The sequence below is a fragment of the Oncorhynchus gorbuscha genome, linkage group LG06 (assembly GCF_021184085.1).
Source record: "Oncorhynchus gorbuscha isolate QuinsamMale2020 ecotype Even-year linkage group LG06, OgorEven_v1.0, whole genome shotgun sequence".
Classification (NCBI taxonomy): Eukaryota; Metazoa; Chordata; class Actinopteri; order Salmoniformes; family Salmonidae; genus Oncorhynchus; species Oncorhynchus gorbuscha.
In genome coordinates this window covers 78,482,816-78,506,813 of record NC_060178.1, presented here as the reverse complement: position 1 = coordinate 78,506,813, position 23,998 = coordinate 78,482,816, and the positions used below count along the sequence as shown (strand labels likewise).

At 42.9% G+C, this 23,998-nt stretch overlaps 1 protein-coding gene across 3 annotated transcripts in view; it reads right to left on the bottom strand.

Annotated features, from left to right (window-relative positions):
- The window catches only part of LOC124038373 (transmembrane protein 150A-like), a 74,577-nt gene that overhangs the window by 33,204 nt on the left and 17,375 nt on the right, over positions 1-23,998 (bottom strand). For all 3 annotated transcript variants that reach the window (XM_046354184.1, XM_046354182.1, XM_046354183.1), the window contains one exon: positions 9,175-9,242. In XM_046354184.1, the coding sequence (XP_046210140.1) occupies positions 9,175-9,242 (68 nt within the window). The remainder of the gene's footprint in view (positions 1-9,174; positions 9,243-23,998) is intronic.

The window sequence follows — 23,998 nt, the reverse complement described above, 5'->3', positions numbered from 1 at the left end:
ACCAGCACACATGGTTTTACTATTAATTGTTCAATGTTTCTTTGGAAAAAAAAAACATTTAAAAAAGGAATAGTTTCACCACATTAAAACAAGAGTTCAGTTCACGTAACAGGCTCGACTTTAAAATGAGGGACAGTCGTAAGTGAATCGATAATCTCATGAAATAAATCATCTTCAGAAATGACTGTCAAAGCAACAACATAACTAGGACTTTACAATTATGGTGAAACTAGGAGAAATATTGGGATTAAGTAGGTTAAAATCTTCATAGATGTCACAGAGGGACATGTCAAAAATGAAAAAGTCTTTATTCATATAAAAAAAATGAATTCTCCATGTGGTCTATATTAAAAGGCACTGCGTTTAATATAACAGGCATTTGAAATGCAATATTGGTGATCAATTTAAATTAAAATAGCAAAGGGACACAAAAGCCACTCTTTTCGTTGTTGTTGTAATATCCCAAATGGTTTACTAGTTGTCTAGTATGTGCTTCATAAATGTGCAAAGTAAAAATTGTGTAAAAATTGGAATTTATATCAGGAATGGGCAACTTGTTCTCATTCTGAGAAATATGCATGTTCTTAACCAGGTAGGCTACTTGATTTCAATATCTTAAAGTGAACAGGCTATGTTGTACAAACAGTTGGAGACAGACATGAGTGTGTATTCATAAAAGTTAAACTTTTCTGCCTTGTTTGCAAGCAAATAGATCCAAGTTGGCTAGACTTTAAATATAATGATTAGCTGGCTACTCACTAGCATGCGGGTTTGTGCTTGAGAGATTGTTTATGAGACTAGTGTTAATTTTCTACAACGCCTGCTATAAGAAGTTGTTAATTATTAGTGAATGTGCATGGTTCTGGTACAATTTGTAGCAAAAACATAATTTTCATAAGCAGACTTGAAAGCCAGATCAGTGATTTTTGCAAAATAGCAGGTTAAACTATTTTGACAAAATAATTAAATTATTAGTGGGTCTTATGGTTGTGGAAGGCTTATATTTAGCCTAGGTATAATTTCACATGCAGTTTATTGACCTTAAATTGTGCAACAAAGCTTATTTAGAAAAATCTAGATACATATCGTGAATAGCCTAAATGTTTGAAAAACATTGAGATATGATTTTTAGGACATATCAACCAGCCCAGTTTGAGTTAGTTTGGGCAAAACACTAATTTGACCCTCTATGGAATGGTGAGTCTCCCACGAACACGTACATGTTGATTGTCTTGCTCTAGGATGCCCACTAGCCTCATAAGACTTGTCTGAAGACAAATATGGAAGTATACAGTGCATTCGGAAAGTATTCAGAGCCCTTGACTTTTTCCAAATTGTTACGCAACTGCATTATTCTAAAAATGATTAAATGTATTTTTTCCCTCATCAACCTATACACAAATCAAATTGTATGTCACATGCGCCGAATACAACAGTGAAATGCTTACTTACACGCCCTTAACCAACAATGCCGTTTTAAGAAAATGCTTTTTTTATGTGTCAATGTGTCAATGTGCAGGGGTACCGATGTCGAGGTAGTTGAGGTAATTATGCAGGTAGGGTTATTAAAGTGGCTATGCATAGATGCATAGATGATAAGAGAGTAGTAGCAGCGTTGGGGGGGGGTTAAATAGGATAGCCATTTGATTAGATGTTCAGGAGTATTATGGATTGGGATAGAAGCTGTTTAGAAGCCTCTTGGACCTAGACTTGGCGCTCCAGTACCGCTTGCCGTACGGTAGCAGAGAGAACAGTCCATGACTGGGGTAGCTGGAGTCTTTGACAATCTTTGGGGTCTTCCTCTGACAACGCCTGGTATAGAGGTCCTGCATGTCAGGAAGCTTGGCCCCGGTGATGTACTGGGCCATACACACTACCCTCTGTCGTGCCTTGCGGTAGGAGGCCGAGCAGTTGCCATACCAGGCAGTTATGCAACCGCCAGGATGCTCTTGATGGTGCAGCTGTAAAACCTTTTGAGGATTTGAGGACGCATACCAGGCAGTTATGCAACCGCCAGGATGCTCTTGATGGTGCAGCTGTAAAACCTTTTGAGGATTTGAGGACGCATGCCAAATCTTTTCAGTCTCCTGAGGGGGAAAATGTTTTGTCGTGCCCCTCAACTGTCTTGGTGTGCTTGGACCATGTTAGTTTGTTGGTGATGTGGACGCCAAGGAACTCGAAGCTCTCAACCTGCTCCACTATAGCCCCGTCAATGAAAATGGGGGCGTGCTCGGTCCTCCATTTTCTGTAATCCACAATCATCTCCTTTGTCTTGATCACGTTGAGGGAGAGGTTGTACCACACAGACAGGTCTCTGACCTCCTCCATATAGGCTGTCTCATCGTCGGTGATCAGGCCTATCACTATTGTATCAGCAGACTTAATGATGGTGTTGGAGTTGTGCCGGGCCGGGCCATGCAGTCATGAGTGAACAGGGAATACAGAAGGGGACTGAGCACGCACCCCTGAGGTGCCCACGTGTTGTGGATCAGTTTGGCGGATGTGTTATTACCTACCCTTACCACCAGGGGACGGCCTGTCAGGAAGTCTAGGATCCAGGATCCATCAGTTTCAACGTCAACAGTGAAGAGGCGACTCCGGGATGCTGGCCTTCTAGGCAGAGTTGCAAAGAAAAAGCCATCTCTCAGACTGGCCAATCAAAATAAAAGATTAAGATGGGAATAATAACAGACACTGGACAGAGGAACTCTGCCTAGAAGGCCAGCTTCCCGGAGTCGCCTCTTCACTGTTGACGTTGAAATTGATGTTTTGCGGGTACTATTAAATGAAGCTGCCAGTTGAGGACTTGTGAAGTGTCTGTTTCTCAAACTAGACACTAATGTACTTGTCCTCTTGCTCAGTTGTGCATCGGGGCCTCCCACTCCTCTTTCTATTCTGGTGAGATACAGTTTGCATTATTCTGTGAAGGGAGTAGTTCACAGTGTTGTACCAGATCTTCAGTTTCTTGGAAATTTCTCACATGGAACAGCCTAAATTTCAAGAATAAAGATTCAGAAGAAAGTTTTTAGTTTCTGGCCAATTTGAGCCTGTAATCGAACCCACAAATGCTGATGCTCCAGATACTCAACTCGTCTAAAGAAGACCAGTTGTATTACTTCTTTAAATTTACATTTACATTTAAGTCATTTAGCAGACGCTCTTATCCAGAGCAGGACAACAGTTTTCAGCTGTGCTGACATAATTGCAAAATGGTTTTCTAATGATCAATTAGCCTTTTAAAAATGATAAACTTGGATTAGCTAACACAATGTGCCATTGGAACACAAGAGTGATGGTTGCTGATGTAGACATTGTAGACGCCTATGTAGACATTCCATTTTTTTTTTATCAGCAGTTTCCAGCTACAATAGTCATTTGAATGTTTTTTCCTTTTTTTAAATCAACATGTGAATAGTTTCAGGAAACTATGCGTACTGGGTCACTACTTTGCAGGAGAGCCATGAACTTAACCTTTTTTTAAATCAAAATAGTTTTTTTGGCAGAAATGCCTCCTGGGATATGTGAACTTTCATGTGCCTTAATAACAAACTTGTATGCCACCTGTAAATATGAATACAATTGTTAAATTACGAGTCTAGTTAGTTTAGCCACAGAAAAAGACACTAGCCATTCCCGCTAGCCATAATTGGCTGAGATAATGAGTGGGCTGGACATGCCGGGAGATTCATTCGGATTGGTCTTCTGTCTATTGAGCTGGTCATTAATCCTGTCTAACGAGGCTTTTTACATTTTTTATTATATATTGCGTTGTAGATCTGCATAACTGTTGCTCTCCACTTTCTGGAGGACCAAGTAATGAAATCAGTGGAATTCAAGTATGATCGGTGTTTCCTCCATCTCCTTGGCTATCTCTGGATTACATCTTCAAACTAAAGATGACCGTGGCATTCAAAACAGAGGGAGAAGCGTTCATCCATGATCGTATATTATACATTTCAAATTTTGTCTGAAAGTCATTTTCATTGCAAGTTAAAGCTTACTGTTAGCTGGCTGGCTCACTATATAACGTTACGTGTATGATCTGTGTAGTAATATTATTCATATCTAAAAAAACATTTGCATGGGTAATTATAGCCAAATGTTAGCCTGCTAGCTAACATTGAACCTAGTTGGTTAGCTTCAGCTACCTGCAGATTCATGCATGGTGTATGTTTACCAAAGACGGTAATGTGAAGAACAACATGACCTGCACCAAAGTCAGATTAAGGATATGGGTCAAGGACTAGACAGTGTATTTTTACTACTACATTTTGCTACTACTTTCACCACTTTTAGTCTTGAAATCTTTGGTTGTTTACTACATTAATGTATTCACTCTGTTTAGAACATAGCCTCACATGTGAATCCTTAAAGAGATGAGTGGGGCTAACATGCTGACCAGACCGGACCTCACGCGTACCAACAAGCGTCTGTGTTGCCAAGGGCTAAATTAGAAGTCAATCCTATTTCTGATGCAGATCGCGCTGCAAGTCCTGCCTCTCCCATCTCCTCATTGGTTTATAGAAGCAGGTAACCACGTGCCATCTCCTCAATGGTTATATCCACGTGGTTGATTGAAAGACTAACTGTTTTGCCCGGTTGTCGTGGTAATACTATGAAAGTGTAGATTCCAATCACCATTTAAGTTCAAAGATTAAAAAGCCTGGAAGGAGGAGAGATGACTAGAAACGATTTGGTTGACCATTTTATGTGTGGATTAATTGTGCATTTCAGGTAAAATAACAATTCAATGTTTATATCCCAGGACAAGTTCTGATGACCAGGTGGCGAATTGCATCTCTGCATGTCTGGCAGACATATCAGTGTGGATGACGGATCACCACCTCAAGCTGAACTTCGGCAAGACGGAGCTGCTCTTCCTCCCGGGGAAGGACTGCCCGTTCCATGATCTCGCCATCACGGTTGACAACTCCATTGTGTCCTCCTCCCAGAGCGCTAAGAACCTTGGCGTGATCCCGTTCCTGTAGGTTCATGCTCTACAACATCCGCAGAGTACGACCCTGCCTCACACAGGAAGCGGCGCAGGTCCTAATCCAGGCACTTGTCATCTCCCGTCTGGATTACTGCAACTCGCTGTTGGCTGGGCTCCCTGCCTGTGCCATTAAACCCCTACAACTCATCCAGAACGCCGCAGCCCGTCTAGTGTTCAACCTTCCCAAGTTCTCTCACGTCATTCCGCTCCTCCGCTCTCTCCACTGGCTTCCAGTTGAAGCTCGCATCCGCTACAAGATCATGGTGCTTGCCTACGGAGCTGTGAGGGGAACGGCACCTCAGTACCTCCAGGCTCTGATCAGGCCCTACACCCAAATAAGGGCACTGCGTTCATCCACCTCTGGCCTGCTCGCCTCCCTACCACTGAGGAAGTACAGTTCCCGCTCAGCTCAGTCAAAACTGTTCGCTGCTCTGGCTCCCCAATGGTGGAACAAACTCCCTCACGACGCCAGGACAGCGGAGTCAATCACCACCTTCCGGAGACACCTGAAACCCCACCTCTTTAAGGAATACCTAGGATAGGATAAAGTAATCCTTCTCACCCCCCCCCCTTAAAATATTTAGATGCACTATTGTAAAGTGGTTGTTCCACTGGATGTCATAAGGTGAATGCACCAATTTGTAAGTCGCTCTGGATAAGAGCGTCTGCTAAATGACTTAAATGTAATGTAAATGTAAGTTAGCTAGCAACAGCAAGCTAGCTAAATGGGACAAATTAGCTAGCAAGTGCAAGCTAACTAGCTAAATTGACATGCATGTTTAATGCTTTTCGACCTGTCCCCAAATTAATGTCATTGGTTCAGTTTGTTTTGATATTTGAACCTGTGTGTTGTGATTGCGTTTGGTGTAGGGGGACAAAATAAATGTATGCACGATGGCACAAGCGCACAGCCGGTTTAGGTTCCGTGTAAGGCTTAAGAGGGTGTGAACGATGTTGAATGGGTGTAGACAAAGAAGAGCTCTCCAGTAGGTGCACCAAAACATTCAGTGTACGATATACAATTTTCTATTATGCTGCATAGGTGGTGGGTCACAAATACCTTTTCAATAACCAAAAATCGTATATTTTCAGCTGTTTGAAGCTGGTGTACAAAACCGAAAGTAAATGACGCAAAAACGAAACTTAAGAACGGGAAGCATAGCGCACATAGGACAGATCCACCGCTTCTTAGACTTGCTTTCAATGAGAATTACACATTTCTATGTGAATTTGGTTGGGTAGCCACAACAGTTACATATTACACATTTAAGCTCCATTTCTCAATGTCAACCTCTTGCCCTTTATCCCTAGTTCCTACACCAGATATCTCCAATCCTCAAGGGCCACAGTGCATGCTGGTTTTCATCCTGAACTTTTAACCAGAGAATGTTTTTGTCCAAAAAAATCCCCAATCAGTAACATTGGTGCATAAATAAGATCTAAGGTCCAGGGAGAACAGAACAAACGGCAGGACTGTGTGTAGCCTAACTCAAGGCCCTGAGGGGTGAGACAGACACCTATGGACCAGAGTATGGTATGACTCTGATAGTAAACTGACTCCGCAGCAGTCACTGACTGAACCTGTACGTGTAGGACTGTTCTATGCACAGTCCTACACGTCTTCAGCTCACCACCAGCCAACTATAATAACATCCTATTGTTTCAGCCAGACCTCAGGGACCCAGTGGTGTGTGTGTGTGTGTGTGTGTGTGTGTGTGTGTGTGTGTGTGTGTGTGTGTGTGTGTGTGTGTGTGTGTGTGTGTGTGTGTGTGTGTGTGTGTGTGTGTGTGTGTGTGTGTGTGTGTGTGTGTGTGTGTGTGTGTGTGTGTGTGTGTGTGTGTGTGTGTGTGTTTTGGCTGGATTATGTAACTGATGACTTTAAGAATGTTAAGAAGAATATGTTAACTGTTAACTGTTAAAAGGCTTATAAGGCTACACTAAGCTAAGTCATCTATACTCAACGTTGTTTCAAAATGTCCAGGCGAATGCCCACATACACAGAGAGTGTAGAGCTCAGACAGAGCATGACCCTAGCTCAGGGGTCATGGTTGAGTAAGAGCTCCAGACCAACATAGAGACTTTCACTGCTGGGTGTCAGGTGGTTCACACTGGACTGCTACAGACAGAGAGCTGGCAGCTGTCCCACCTCCCCCCCACCACCACATACACACACACACACCCACACAGTCAAATGTGTGTCTCACTAGCAGAAACCAAGGCCATACAGAGACTCAGAGTGGTCATAACCACAACATGATGACCATTACAGTGCTGGTCAGATTGTAGTAACCCTGCAGACGACATGCCAAAAGTGTTTCTCAAATTTCATCAGAACCATAAACTAATGAGCTAAGACATCTGCTTCTATATACCCTTAAAGAAGCATTTCCCAGATGCTTTTATCTGAACAAAAGCAATGTTTCTTCAATTTATACCGACCATCTAAAGCTCCCTCTCCCTGTTTTCTATCCAATATGGCGTGATTGGCTATCTGTGTTCTCTGTGAGGTCAAGTCAGAGCGAAGTCAAGGAGAGCTCTTATCGAGGCTCCGGGAATGAGAAATGTCCTGGGCTACATCCCAAATGGCTATTCCCAATATAGTATTAGTGTACTACTTTTGACCAGAGCCTATGGGCCCTGTAGGGAATAGGTTGTCATTTGGGTCACAGACCTGCACTCAAAGATGTAATGTTAAAGCTGCCACAGCCAGCCAGCAGACCTTAAATAGCAGCACTCATCAGTTCTCCTCTCCCGTGATAGTAGGGTAGGGACACACACACACACACACACACACACACACACACACACACACACACACACACACACACACACACACACACACACACACACACACACACACACACACACACACACACACACACACACACACACACACACACACACACACACACGTGATAATGCTAAGAAGCCAGTATTTGGAGGAGATTGGCACAGGTGTTGTTAGGCCCGAGATGAAGTCAATACCCACCAAACTGTGCCAGTATATCCTCCAAACACCGGCTTCGAGGACATTATCACTTTTATACAACGGGGTACCAACCTACTTAAATAATGATTGACAGATTTTCATAAAATCCGTTATTGATATGAATTTATTCATACTATAGTCCCGAAACAAACCCAGGGTTGCTACCGATGAATGTCCCATTGCCATACTGGCTGTCAGCGTTCCTATCCCTTTTTTTCCAGCTAGCCAACTACGGCGAATTTACAGTCACGTGGAACAGTGCAGACAGAATAACAACAGTAGCTGCATTTATTTAAGTTGTTTTGTAGTGACATTTATTTGGATACTTAATAACAATGAGCTAATGAAGCACAATTTCGCCTGGCATAGAAAATGTGCTCTCTCATTAGGGCACTGTTGTTCAGAGGAGCTAGCCAACAACATAGCTAACACTTCAAACTGAAGCTGGAAACTAGCTACACTTCATTTGACCTTTTTTTCAATTGACATTTCTTTGTATATACCAATAAAATGATGCCAGCTAATTCATGCTTTCAATCTACACGTTCATTACTATGGAATAGTTGAAGATCGAATTTGAATATAGAAACGAAGTTGCAAATGTCAGAGAGGCAGACAGTGAGGTTTATACAAATCTCCACTGTTGAAAACTAAATGTTAGTCGAAAAGAAATGTGAGATAATGTCTAAATGCTTTATATAGTGGAGATCAAGTTCATAACTTCCCTGGCTGGGCTGATGAGACAGTGGATTGCGCAGTCAGATGGAACAGAGTAAATAGGCATTTTAACGTCATAGATTTAGCCGGTGGTAACTTGTGGAAAAGGCACCGGCTGGAATGCACTTTTAACCAATCAGCATTCAGGATTAGACTCGCCCGTTGTATAACTATGAACACACACACAAACAGCCATAGACATTCGCAGGCATACACACACACACACCATGCAGAGCTGGGATGGCTCTCTTATGCTTGGCATGTGTCCTGCTGCCCGCCCGGCCCACACAGACATAGTGTATAACATACACACCCGCACACACACACAGGCATGCCCAGCGCTGTGTATCTATGGGGTGGGCTCAGCCACAGCTGGGAATCATTGACTGGAGCTGTTACTCAAACTCCAACACACACAGGGCACGACACGTGCATATGATGTATGAGTGTATGTGAGTGAAGAGTATAGACTCACCCATGAAGGATCCAGTGCTGCAGATGAGGCTGAAGAAGCAGCTTTCTGGAGGAAGAGTGCCACATTTACTGTTGAAGACAGCAGAACAACCAAAAGACAAATCAGATCACCGCCAAACTTCAACAGACAAAGAATGTCTCTCGCTCCGTGTGTGTGTCTAATCTGCCCTTTCTCAGTTGGATAAAAGTCGGTCCTCTCCTCGACTCCTCTGTTCTCCTTTCCTCCGATAAGTGGTCGCCATAGGTAGGAGGGTGTAAATTTGTTAATAGGTGAACAAAGGAGTTTGCTCCTCTACTCAGGATTTTAAGGTGTATCCTACCACAGAAGAGTTTTGAAATTCTTTGAAACTATGGTTTCCTCTGAGGAGAAAAGCATGCACAGACATTGAAAAATGATACGATACTTATCAATTTGTCAAAAAAATGTCTAGCATAACTAGTTACATTTCTTTTGACCACTTTACACAAGATGGCGTAGCAGTCAGACGTCTTTGTCTTGTCTCGTCCCATGTATACATCTTTTTCTTTGCATTCTTTTAATATTTTTCCCAAACCTCAACTTCAAAATACTCTCCTGCAACCCACCTCACCCAATGTGGTGTGGATCTGTTTATTTTCTAAAGTATTTCTATTTACCTCCGAACTGGAATACCTTAACTGAAGCTGGCTAGCCAACTAGCTACCAGCTATCAGTCAGCTTACCACTGCTAGCGGTCATTAGCTCGGAAAGCTGTCGCCAGTTTGTACAACGCGTTTCAAGCCAGAGCATACCGGCCTATTTTTCTCTCCATATTTTTTTTTTTTTTCACCTTTATTTAACCAGGTAGGCAAGTTGAGAACAAGTTCTCATTTACAATTGCGACCTGGCCAAGATAAAGCAAAGCAGCTCGACAGATACAACGACACAGAGTTACACATGGATTAAAACAAACATACAGTCAATAATACAGTATAAACAAGTACATTTACATTTACATTTAAGTCATTTAGCAGACGCTCTTATCCAGAGCGACTTACAAATTGGTGCATTCACCTTATGACATCCAGTGGAACAACCACTTTACAATAGTGCATCTAAATATTTTAAGGGGGGAGGGGGGTGAGAAGGATTACTTTATCCTATCCTAGGTATTCCTTAAAGAGGTGGGGTTTCAGGTGTCTCCGGAAGGTGGTGATTGACTCCGCTGTCCTGGCGTCGTGAGGGAGTTTGTTCCACCATTGGGGAGCCAGAGCAGCGAACAGTTTTGACTGAGCTGAGCGGGAACTGTACTTCCTCAGTGGTAGGGAGGCGAGCAGGCCAGAGGTGGATGAACGCAGTGCCCTTATTTGAGTGTAGGGCCTGATCAGAGCCTGGAGGAGTCTATATACAAGTCTATATACAATGTGAGCAAATGAGGTGAGAAGGGAGGTAAAGGCAAAAAAGGCCATGGTGGCAAAGTAAATACAATATAGCAAGTAAAACACTGGAATGGTAGTTTTGCAATGGAAGAATGTGCAAAGTAGACATAAAAATAATGGGGTGCAAAGGAGCTAAATAAATAAATAAATTAAATACAGTTGGGAAAGAGGTAGTTGCTTGGGCTAAATTATAGGTGGGCTATGTACAGGTGCAGTAATCTGTAAGATGCTCTGACAGTTGGTGCTTAAAGCTAGTGAGGGAGATAAGTGTTTCCAGTTTCAGAGATTTTTGCAGTTCGTTCCAGTCACTGGCAGCAGAGAACTGGAAGGAGAGGCGGCCAAAGAAAGAATTGGTTTTGGGGGTGACCAGAGAGATATACCTGCTGGAGCGTGTGCTACAGGTGGGAGATGCTATGGTGACCAGCGAGCTGAGATAAGGGGGGACTTTACCTAGCAGGGTCTTGTAGATGACATGGAGCCAGTGGGTTTGGCGACGAGTATGAAGCGAGGGCCAGCCAACGAGAGTGTACAGGTCGCAATGGTGGGATTCCTACCGCAAACTATGAACCTTTTCATCTGGATCATCGCAGCAGGCTAACCGCAACCCGGGTTGACTACTCCTGGCTAACGTTTCCGTCCTGGAGCTAGCACCAACTAGCCTGGAGCTAGCCCATACTAGAACCATCCAGGGCCACTCCTGAAGCCCACTTCTCAGCTACAATATCCGGACCCTTCTACTGCCGGTACGGGGCACGGAACCCCACCGATCCTTCACGATTGGAATACCGACATTATTAGCCCGAGGTCCCCATCAGGGCCCTCAGGCGCAACGTCCCCTGAAGGCCCATTCTGCTAGCCGTGGCCTGCTAGCTATCTAGAGCATATTGGACTGTTAGCTGATCCTTCAGCCAGTTTCTTGGACCACTCTACCCATTTTGCCAATTGGACTTGGACCCCTCTGCTACTTGGGACCCTACTAATTCCACAACTGGTCTATCGACATCACCACACGAGGAGGCAAAAACAGACTTTCCCCCATCGCGACGTTCCAGTAAGGCCCTTATGCTAGCTTGCTAGCCCCGGCCTGCTAACTGCTAGCCCCGGCCTGCTAACTGCTAGCCCCGGCCTGCTAACTGCTAGCCCCGGCCTGCTAACTGCTAGCCCCGGCCTGCTAACTGCTAGCCCCGGCCTGCTAACTGCTAGCCCCGGCCTGCTAACTGTCTGAATCGCCGTGTCCCCAGCCAGCCCAACCACTCACTGGACCCATACGATCACTTGGCTACACATGCCTCTCCCTAATATCACTATGCCTTGTCCATTACTGTCCTGGTTAGTGATTACTGTCTTATTTCACTGTGGAGCCTCAAGCCCTGCTCAATATACCTTAACCAACCATGTTGTTCCACCTCCCACATATGCTATGACATCACCTGGTTTAAACATCTCTAGAGACTATATCTCGCTCTCATCACTACTCAATGCCTAGGTTTACTTCCAATGTACTCTCTTCCTACCATACCTTTGTCTATACATTATGCCTTGAATCTATGCTATAGTGCCTAGAAATCTGCCCCCTTTACTCTCTTTTCCAAAAGCCATACCCTTATCCTACATCTCCTCTGTTCCTCTGGTGATGTAGAGGTTGATGTAGAGGTTAATCCAGGACCTGCAGTGCCTAGCTCCACTCCTAATCCCCAGGTGCTCTCCTTTGTTGACCTCTGTAACCGTAAAAGCCTTGGTTTCATGCATGTTAACATTAGAAGCCTACTCCATAAGTTTGCTTTATTCACTGCTTTAGCACATTCTGCCAACACGGATGCCCTAGCCGTGTCTGAATCCTGGTTTAGGAAAACCACCAAAAACTCTGAAATTTCTATCCTTAACTAAAACATTTCCAGACAAGATAGAACCGCCAAAGGAGGCGTTTTTGCAATCTACTGCAGAGATAGCCTGCAGAGTTCTATCTTACTATCCAGGTCTGTACTAAAACAATTTGAGCTTCTACTTTTAAAAAAAATCACTTTTCCAGAAACAAGAGACTCTTACCATTGCTATAGACCACCATCTGCCCCCAGCTGTGCCCTGAACACCATATGTGAATTGATTGCCCCCCCATCTATCTTATGAGCTCGTGCTGTTAGGTGATCTAAACTGGGACATGCTTAACACCCCGGCCATCCTACAATCTAATGAACCTACCAATGAACCTATCCAATGAACCTACCAGGTACGACCCTCTCTTTCTAAAATTATCTGCCAAAATTTTTGCAACCCCTATTACTAGCCTGCTCAACCTCTCGTATCATCAGAGAATCCCAAAGATTGGAAAGCTGCCGCGGTCATCGCCCTCTTCAAAGGGGGTGACACTCTAGTCCCAAACTGCTACAGACACACATATATATATATATATATATCCTACCCTGTCTTTCTAAGGTCTTCGAAAGCCATGTTAACAAACAGATTAATGACCATTTCGAATCCCACCATACCTTCTCCGCTATGCAATCTGGTTTCAGAGCTGGTCATGGGTGCACCCCAGCCACGCTCAAGGTTCTAAACGACATCATAACTGCCATCGATAAGAAACATTACTGTGCAGCCGTATTCATCGACCTGGCAAAGGCTTTCGACTCTGTCAATCACAACATTCTTATTGGCAGACTCGACAGCCTTGGTTTCTCAAATGATTGCCTACTTCTCCGATAGAGTTCAGTGTGTCAACTCAGAGGGCCTGTTGTCCGGACCTCTGGCAGTCTCTATGGGGGTGCCACAGGGTTAAATTCTCAGGGCGACTCTCTGTATATATCAATGATGTCGCTCTCGCTGCTGGTGATTCTTTGATCCACCTCTACAAAGATGACACCATTCTGTATACCTCTGGCCCTTCCTTGGACACGGTGTTAACTAACCTCCAGATGAGCTTCAATGCCATACAACGCTCCTTCCGTGGCCTCCAACTGCTCTTAAATACAAGTAAAACTAAATGCATGCTATTCACACGATCACTGCCCACACCTGCCCGCCCATCCAGCATCTCTACTCTGAATGGTTCTGACCTAGAATATGTGGACAACTATAAATACCTAGGTGCCTGGTTAGACTGTAAACTCTCCTTCCAGACTCACATTAAACATCCCCAATCCAAAATTAAATCTAGAATCGGATTCCTATTTTGCAACAAAGCATCCTTCACTCATGCTGCCAAACATACCCTCGTAAAACTGACCCTCCTACCGATCCTCGACTTTGGCGATGTCATTTAGAAAATAGCCTCCAACACTACGCAGCAAATTGGATGCAGTCTATCACAATGCCATCCGTTTTGTCACCAAAGACCCATATACTATCCACCACTGTGACCTGTATGCTCTCGTTGGCTGGCCCTCGCTTCATACTCGTCGCCAAACCCACTTGCTCCAGGTCATCTACAAGTCTCTACTAGGTAAAGCCCCGCCTTATCTCAGCTCACTGGTCACCATAGCAGCACCCACCCGCAGCATGCGCTCCAGCAGGTATATTTCACTGGTCACCCCAAAGCCAATTCCTACTTTGGCCGCCTCTCCTTCCAGTTCTCTGCTGCCAATGACTGGAACGAACTGCAAAAATCCCTGAAGCTGGAGACTCTTACCTCCCTTACTAGCTTTAAGCACCAGCTGTCAGAGCAGCTCACAGATCACTGCACATAGCTCACATGTAAATAGTCCATCCAATCTACCTCATCCCCATACTGTATTTATTTATCTTGCTCCTTTGCACCCCAGTATCTCAACTTGCACATTCATCCTCTGCACATTCTACCATTCCAGTGTTTAATTGCTATATTGTAATTACTTTGCCACCATGGCCTATTTACTGCCTTACCTGCCTTACCTACCTTATCCTACCTCATCCTATTGATTGTATGTTTGTTTATTCCATGAGTAACTCTGTTGTTGTACGTGTCGAACTGCTTTGCTTTATCGTGGCCAGGTCGCAGTTGCAAATGAGAACTTGTTCTCAACTAGCCTACCTGGTTAAATAAAGATTACATTTTTTTAAATAAACATGTATTTTGGAATTCCATCTATGTAAACATAATTTGCCTGATGACACACTAGCAGAGAAGGAGAGTCTTTTATACAAGTGCATTTGTTTCCACGTTTACTCTCCTCCTCTCCTTGATTACGTTGAAACTTTTTCAAAAAGAGGTGAGGACGAAGAAAAGGACACAAGTATCGAGGAAATCCAATTCAGAAAAGGCCCGAGTGATCTCCTCTGCAACAGCATTGGACTTTTCACCTACTCTTCTAGCCTGTGTTCTAGGAAAATTAAGTGAAGGAACCAGCCATTATAGGGGGGGGGGCAATCAGTCATAATACCGCCCTCCGGCCTGCCTGCTTTCGAGTGTTTTTGTGTGCGTGTGTGTTCCTGTGTACGTGCGTGAGTGTGGCCTGTCTGCCTGGTCCTGTCTCCTGTTAACACCAATCCCTCTCAGCTGACTAGACCTCGCCACTGTCACACACACACACTAAAAAGCACGCACACAAACACTCGAAGACAGACACTAAAAAGCACACACAAACAAACACATACAGACAGACACTAAAAAGCACTAAACCCTTTCTCTCATTCATAGCCAGATTGGAGAACCATTCAAGAGTAATTGCAACTTCTAGAGGCAGGATATCCGGTAAGCTTTATCAATACCATATATTTACATTCCCCCTAGTCTTTCATAGAAACCAATATATTTACATTCCCTAATGGTCCTTTGATGTTCAAAGCTCTGGGAATGGGAGAGGCTAAAGAAAGCACAAGTCTCTTTATTCTCTCACTCCCCCCATCTGAAAACAAACTCCTCTTTTCTGGGGAATTGACTGTGTGTGTGTGTGTGTGTGTGTTTCAAGTTAATGCCACGTGCACAATACAGTGAAATGCCTTTCTTGCACGCTCCAAACCCAACAATGCAGTAATCAATATCAATGTAGCACAACAACCAAAAACACAATAAATAAAAGAAAAACAATGTAGTAAGATGCTATATACAGTGTCCGTCCCAATACCATATTTAAAATATGCAGGGATACTGGAGTGAAAGAGGTAGATTTGTATATGGGTAAGGTGACTAGGCATCAGGATGTATGATAAACAGAGTAGCAGCAACATACATGATGATTGTATGCAAGTGTGTGTAGAGTCAGTATAAATGTGTGTGTGCATATCAGGCATGTGCAGACCTATGCCTTCCCACCCTTTCCTGCATCCATGGAGGAAGGCAGGAAATCTCAGCCGTCAGTTATTTTCAGAAACAGGAATCACACACAGATAGGCACACACACACACACACACACACACACACACATGCAGTGGGGCTAGGAATTGCCAGGGACCTCACAATACGATATTAGCCCAAGACTTTGGTGCTGATCCGATATGTATTGCAACTCTCACGATTCTATATGCATTGCCATTCGATACTGTGATTTTATTGCGATTCGATGTTCCAAACATATCGCTCACCATATGTCTGCTACAGAGGGACAAGAGAGAAATAAATAAAAGTGTTGCAAAAGAATTGGCTCCCTATTTAAAAGGAAGATGGAGAGCAAGTCATGAAGGGGAAATACTGGAGTTTTGGTGCAGGTACAGCCAACTAGAGCAAAAAATAATATTGTCAAAACGATACGACATATCGTCAAAAATAATATCCCAATATGTAACTGTATATATTTTTCTCCATCACTAGTATGAAGACATGTGCACGCGTGTACTTTAGACACGTAATTGTGCATACGCAAACTGTTGTGTGTGACTACACACACACAATCACAAGTGTGCACAGTCCCTTTGAGCTTCAGTCAATGAGTGCCAACTGGCTGGCGACTCAGGTCATGAGAAACAACAGCACCTTGTTCCTATTAGACAGAGAGAGAAAAGGAGGAAACAAAGGGAGAAAGGAGGAAAGAGAAAGGGGTGGTGAAGTGCAAGCGAGAGGGAGGGAGTAAAAATAAAAACAGAAAGGCAGCGGCTACTCTTCCTGGGGTCCAAACAGGAAACAAAACACAAATATAATACGTAATACAATGCAAAATACATAAAAATGTCTCTTAACAGTGCACATGGTGCCGTAAGGTATTCTTTTATCCGTTTTTTTTTAATCCATGTAGTCATGGCTCTATTTAATACTGTGCGTTTCCCAGCCTCTGTTCTGGACCTGAGGACTGTGAAGAGACCTCTGGCTGCATGTCTTGTGTGGGACTGATGAGTGTTCGAACTGTGTGCCAACTGCTTGAGCAGACAGTTCGGTATCTTTACCAAACAACATCAGGGCTGCCAACTTCTGAAAAAAGATTGGAGTGAGATTTGGTATGTGAATTTCATTGCCCCCTGACATAACCCCTAGATGGAAAATGACTGTTTTAAAGTGAATTTCCTGCCATTCTAAATATTTTGACATGGCTTATCCGTGGAGTAAAAAAAAAGAAAAAAACAGAGGTCAGGTCTGTTCAGGTCTGTTCAGGATGCTTTGAACCTTAAATTAACATTTAAAAAGTTGACTTTGTTACTGCGATTTTTGGGGGATGAAATCCAAAGTAAAAGATGTATATTAATGGTTGATGGCAATGGGTAACCAAATCATAGATTGCAGTCTCCTTGTCCATAGACAACTTTCAAGGTAAGGACACAAACATTTTGTCATTTGGGTGAACTCTCTCTTCAAAATAAAGATAGAAGAAAATCCTGCTTGCTCTCCAGGAGGGTTGGCCTCCCTGAACTTCTGAGTGTTTTAAAATGTTCTTGTTAAAACAATTTCTCAAAATCACCCAAACTTTATGAAACATCTAATGAATATGAATATTCAGGTGGCTTATGCCTACTAGTTGAAGATCCTTGCCATCACCTTACTCTACATAGACAAAATATGATGAGTTTATGAGTTGTGAATACCCCTACCATCTCTGCCTAGCATGTGCACAATACTAAAATGTAAAAAATGTCATTTGATTCATGGAGCATGTAATATCCAATGCTTATTTGTATGACTTATTCAAAACTGTAAGTAAATGGCTGCAAAAATACATAGCCTCATATAACTCATTTTCAAAGACACAAGTAGCCATATAAGATTTCAAATATGTGATTACACTGGCAAAATTGGGAAGAAGTGTAATAATAAAATATGTGTGGGGAATAACAGTAGTGTTCAGTAATGATCCTATATTAAGCCCATTGTTAAGGAGAATTGTTCCACTGATCAGATTAAATTAAGTAAATAAATAAAATCTTCAGAAGACAAGATTACATAAATGTGCTCCGAAACACTAACCAAATAATTGTTATATTTATTGTCCCCTCTAGAATAAAACATATTTTTGGGTTCACAATCTGTTTGAAAAAATATTTTCACAGTTAGAAATCAGGTCACCCTACCAAATACTATAGGTCTGTCTGCTGCCTTTTCGTTGTCACAGCCTAAACGCTAAACGAGGGGACTAATGAAAGTGTCGATTAAATCGACTTTAGCACATGCTGTTAAAAGGCTGCATTCTGCAATAAGGACTGAAGTAACAGCAACCTAATTTTGTTGACAACATTGTACATAAAACAGCGCTACAATGCTAATCTTTCCAGAGTTGTATAAACTCAGCAGAGAACGTTCTCAGCAGAGAAACTCCACTCTAATCTTGAGGGGCGTTTCTTTAAAACATTCATCCAATCCCCTTGATCCCTTACATAACTAGACCAATCACATGCTTCAATGTGCCGCTGTTCACAGTGCTGTGGCAAGACAGGACAATGATCGAGGTTCAGTTCCTGATGTTAAATTGCAGGTGCAGATTATCCAATTTCAAAACGATTTGGAGTTGAAAAGTTAATGAATTGACTATGCAATGGACCAATTAAAAATAAAAGTAATACTTTTCAATGAGTGAGATATAAGAGGTGTACCGTGAGAAGAGGGTCAAATGCCTGTCTCAAGGCCAATGCGTGAGAGTTGGCAACTCTGCAACACCTCGCACAAAGACCAATAGTGATGGAGTCTATCTCTCCTCAACTTTGAGCCAGAAGAGATTGACATGCATACTGACATTCACCCTCTGTGTACATCTAAGTGCAATACGTGCTGCTCAGAGAGACATCAGAGATTGTAACATTCTTTGTTTCACGGAAACATGGCTCACTCGAGACACGCTATCAGAGTCGGTACAGCCACCTGGTTTCTTCACACATTGCGCTGACAGAAACAAACATCTCTCTGGTAAGAGAAGAAGGGCGGGGGGGTATGCCTTATGATCACACCACTTCTCGTTAATCATAACAACATACAGGAACTCAATCCTTTTGCTCACCTGACCTAAAATTCCTTACAATCAAATGTCGACCGCATTATCTACCAAGATAATTATCTTTGATTATAATCACAGCCGAATATATCCCCGCCAAGCTGACACATTGATGGCCCTGAATGAACTTCATTGGATTCTAAGTAAACTGGAAACCACATATCCTGAGGCTGCATTCATTGTAGCTGGGGATTTTAACAAGGCTAATCTGAAAACAAGACTCCCTAAATGTTAACAGCATATTGAATGCTCTACCCGGGTGAAAAAAATCCTGAACCATTGTTACTCTAACTTCCGCGATGCATACAAAGCCCTGCCCCGCCCTCCTTTGGGAAAATTAGACCACGACTCCATTTTGTTGCTCCCAGCCTATAGACAGAAAATAAAACAGGAAACGCCAATGCTCAGGTCTGTTCAACGCTGGTCCGACCAATCTTATTCCACGCTTCAAGATTGCTTTGATCACGTGGAATGGGATATGTTCCGCATACCGTCGGACAACAACATTGATGAATACGCTGATCAGGTGAGCGAGTTTATTAGCAAGTGCATTGTTGATGTTGTACCCACAGCAACTATTAAAACTTTCCCCAACCAGAAACCGTGAATTGATGGCAGCATTCGTGCAAAACTGAAAGCGCGAACCACTGCTTTTAATCAGGGCAAGGTGACTGGAAACATGACCGAATACAAACACTGTAGCTATTCCCTCCACAGGGCAATCAAACAAGCTAAGCGTCAGTATAGAGACAAAGTAGAGTCACAATTTAACGGCTCAGACACAAGAGGTATGTGGCAGGGTCTACAGTCAATCACTCAGTCATCATGAAGTGCTTTGAGAGACTTGTCAAGGACCATATCATCTCCACCCTACCTGACACCCTAGACCCACCCCAATTTTCTCACCGCCCCAATAGGTCCACAGACGACGCAATCGCAATCACACTGCCCTATCCAACATGGACAAGAGGAATACCTATGTAAGAATGCTGTTCATCAACTACAGCTCAGCATTTAACACCATAGTACCCTCCAAATAGTTATTAAGCTCGAGACCCTGGGTCTCGACCCCGCCCTGTGCAACTGGGTCCTGGACTTTCTGACGGGCCGCCCCCAGGTGGTGAGGGTAGGAAACAACATCTCCACCCCGCTGATCCTCATCACTGGGGCCCGACAAGGGTGCGTTCTCAGCCCTCTCCTGTACTCCCTGTTCACCCATGGCTGCGTGGCCATGCACGTCTCCAACTCAATCATCAAGTTTGCAGACGACACTACAGTGGTAGGCTTGATTACCAACAACGATGAGACAGCCTACAGGGAGGAGGTGACGGCCCTCGGAGTGTGGTGTCAGGAAAATAACCTCACACTCAACGTCAACAAAACTAAGGAGATGATTGTGGACTTCAGGAAACAGCAGAGGGAACACCCCCCTATCCACATCAACGGGACAGTAGTGGAGAAGGTGGAAAGTTTTAAGTTCCTCGGCGTACACATCATGGACAAAGTGAAATGGTCCACCCACACAGACAGCGTGACAGCGCCTCTTCAAACTCAAGAGGCTAAAGAAATTTGGCTTGTCACCAAAAACACACAAACTTTTACAGATGCACAATCAAGAGCATCCTGTCGGGCTGTATACGGCAACTGCTGTCTGGCCTGGTACGGCAACTGCTGTCTGGCCTGGTACGGCAACTGCGCCGCCCACAACCGTAAGGCTCTCCAGAGGGTAGTGAGGTCTGCACAACGCATCACCGGGGGCAAACTACCTGTTCTCCAGGACACCTACACCACCCGATGTCACAGGAAGGCCAAAAAGATAATCAAGGACAACAACCACCCGAGCCACTGCCTGTTCACCCCGCTATCATCCAGAAGGCGAGGTCAGTACAGGTGCATCAAAGCTGGGACCGAGAGACTGAAAAACAACTTTTAACTCAAGCCATCAGACTGATTAACAGCCATCACTAACATTGAGTGGCTGCTGCCAACATAGTGACTCCATCTCTAGCCACTTTAATAATTAAAAATTGGAGGTAATAAATGTATCACTAGTCACTTTAAACTATGCCACTTCATATAATGTTTACATACCCTACACATCTCAAATGTATATACTGTACTCTATACCATCTACTGGATCTTGCCTATGCCATTCGGCCATCCATATATATTTTTATGTACATATTCTTATTAATTCCTTTACACTTGTGTGTATAAGGTAGTTGTTGTGAAATTGATAGATTACTTGTTAGATATTACTGCATGGTTGGAACTAGAAGCACAAGCATTTCGCTACACTTACGTTAACATCTGCTAACCATGTGTATGTGACAAATAGAATTTGATTTGTTCTGGACCAAATGCAATTTTCCAACTGGGCAGTAGTCTAGGTGTAACAAAACTAGGTCCCGTAGATCCTGACTGGTTGATTTAGAAAGAAAGCAGAGCAAAGCCTTATCATGGACAGACTTCTTTCTATTTGAGCAATTATTGTCTTGACCATGACAGCTTTCTATCTAGGGTGACACCCAGCAGTTTAGTCTCCTCAACTTGCTCAATCGCCACATTATTCAGTAATAGATCTAGACGAGGTTTAGGGATGCGTGAGTCTTTTGTAAAAGAAAAACAATCGTTTTTTTAGTTTCAGAGAAATTTAACACCAGCCTATTACTAGTCAGCTATTCAAAACCTGACTGGAGCTCTATGTGAAGGGTGTCAGTTATTTATTTTACTGTCGTATCTGAAATGTATAAGGTTGAGTCGTCAGCGTACATAGACACACAGGCTTTATTTAAGATCAGTGGAAGGTCATTAGTAAAAACAGAACACAATAATGGCCCAAGCCGGCTGCCACACTCAACCAAATTTGCATTAGAGAGGCTTCCATTAAAGGAAACCCTCTTGTGTTCTATTAGATAGGCAACTCTCAATCCATGATAAGGCAGAGGATGTAAAACCATAACATTTAGTTTTTCCAGCATTAGCATCAATGATATCAAAAGCTGCACTGAAATATAACAAAACAGCTCCCACAATCTTCTTACTATAAATTTCTGTCAGCCAATCATCAGTCATTTGTGTCAGTGCCAAGCATGTGCCCTTCCCTAAAAGCATGCTGGGAAAGTCTGTTGTTAATTTGTTTTCTGTATAACATTTTATTTTGTCAAACACGTTTCTTTCCAAACGTTTGCTAAGCACCGGTAACATGCTGATTGGTCGGTTGTTTGAACCATGAAAGGGTGCTTTGCTGTTCTTGGAGTGGAACAACTTTTGCCTCCCTCCAGACCTGAGGGCACACACCGTCTTCTGGGCTTAAATTGAAGATGTGGCAAGCAGGAGTCTGTGTTTTCCTCTAACAACTTCAGCAATTTACCATCCAGGTCATTGGTACAAGATGGCTGATATTTTGTTTTACTATCACCTCTTCCACACCAACTTTGCTGAACTCATAACAGTGCTCGTCTTTCATTATTTGGTCCATTATGCATGAATTTGAAGGCTCAGTGGTTGTTGTTTGCATATCATGCCTAAGTTTGCTAATCTTGTTGACAAAAAGTTCTTAAAGTGGTTGGCAATATCAAAGGGTTTTGTTGTGAACATGCCATCTGCCTCAATGAAGGATGGAGCAGAGTTCACTTTTTTGCCTAGAATTTCATTTAAGTCACTTTTTAATCATTATTTATATCATTTTCTTTGTTCCATAGTATAGTTTCTTCTTTTTGTTTAGTTAAGTTACGTGATTTCTCAATTTACTGTATGTATGCCAATCTGCTGTGTTGTCAGACTTATTTTCTATTCCCTTTCCCTCATCCCTCTCAGTCATACAGTTTTTCAATTCATCATCTATCCATGAGGATTTGGAAGTTCTTGGCAGGCCTATCAGTAACCGGAATAAGTCATTTAATAAGTGATTCAAGTGCGGTGTCAGGTTGTTCCTCGTTACACCCATCAGACCAACAAGGATTTTTCACATCTTTGACATAGGAATCATTGCAAAACCTATTGTATGATTGTTTATACACAATTTTAGGTAAAGTCTATGGAACTTTGTTTTTTCTAGATATGGCTATTATATTATGATCACTACATCTGATGAGTGTGGATACTGCTTTAGGACAGACTTCTGCCGCATTAGTAAAGAGGTGGTCAATACACATGGATGATTGAGTTCCTGTTCTGTTTTTAAATACCCAGTAAGATTGACTGATAACCTAAACCAGATTGCAGGCATCGGTTACAGTTTAAAGGTTGTTTTTTTGTGGACATCTTGATGTCAACCGGTCAATATTTAAATCACCCAGAAAACATGCTCCTCTGTTTTTTTCTCACATGCATTATCGAGCATTTCACACAGTCCAAATACAGACTTTTAGCACTGGGTGGTCTATAGAAACTTCCTACGATAATAGGCTTTAAGTGAAGCAAACTAATCTGTAGCCACATTACTTCCATGTCATCGGACATGAGATCCTCTCTCAGCCTAAATGGAACAGGACTCTGGACATATATAGCAACACCTCCATTTGAATTTCTATCTTTCCTGTAAATTCCATAACCATGTATAGCTACTACTGCATCATCAAAGGAATCATCTCCATGTGATTCAGAGATGGCCAGAATATGAATGTTTTGTGATGTAAGTAAGATGTACATTTCATGAACCTTGTTTCTCAGGCTATTCTGAGAGGCTGATCCGAGGTAGACATTTCAGTGACATTTGAACCAATGGTAATGAGTGAGCTGACCACAGTGGGCTTCTTCCTAAGGCAGACAGTTTCAGCGCAAACAGCGGAATTCAATTATACAGACATATGATCATTCACTGTTAGCTCTGATCAATACCATCAGAGCTAACAGTTAAAAGAACATAGATTAGGTTACTTACATTGACAGGACTTTCTCTGGGACATAATATATCCTAGCTGTGTCTGAATCCTGGCTTAGGAAGACCACCAAAAACCCTGAAATTTCCATCCTTAACTATAACATTTTCATACAAGATAGAGCTGCCAAAGGGAGCGGTGTTGCAATCTACTGCAGAGATAGCCTGCAGAGTTCTGTCTTACTATCCAGGTCTGTGCCCAAAAAATGAGCTCCTACTTC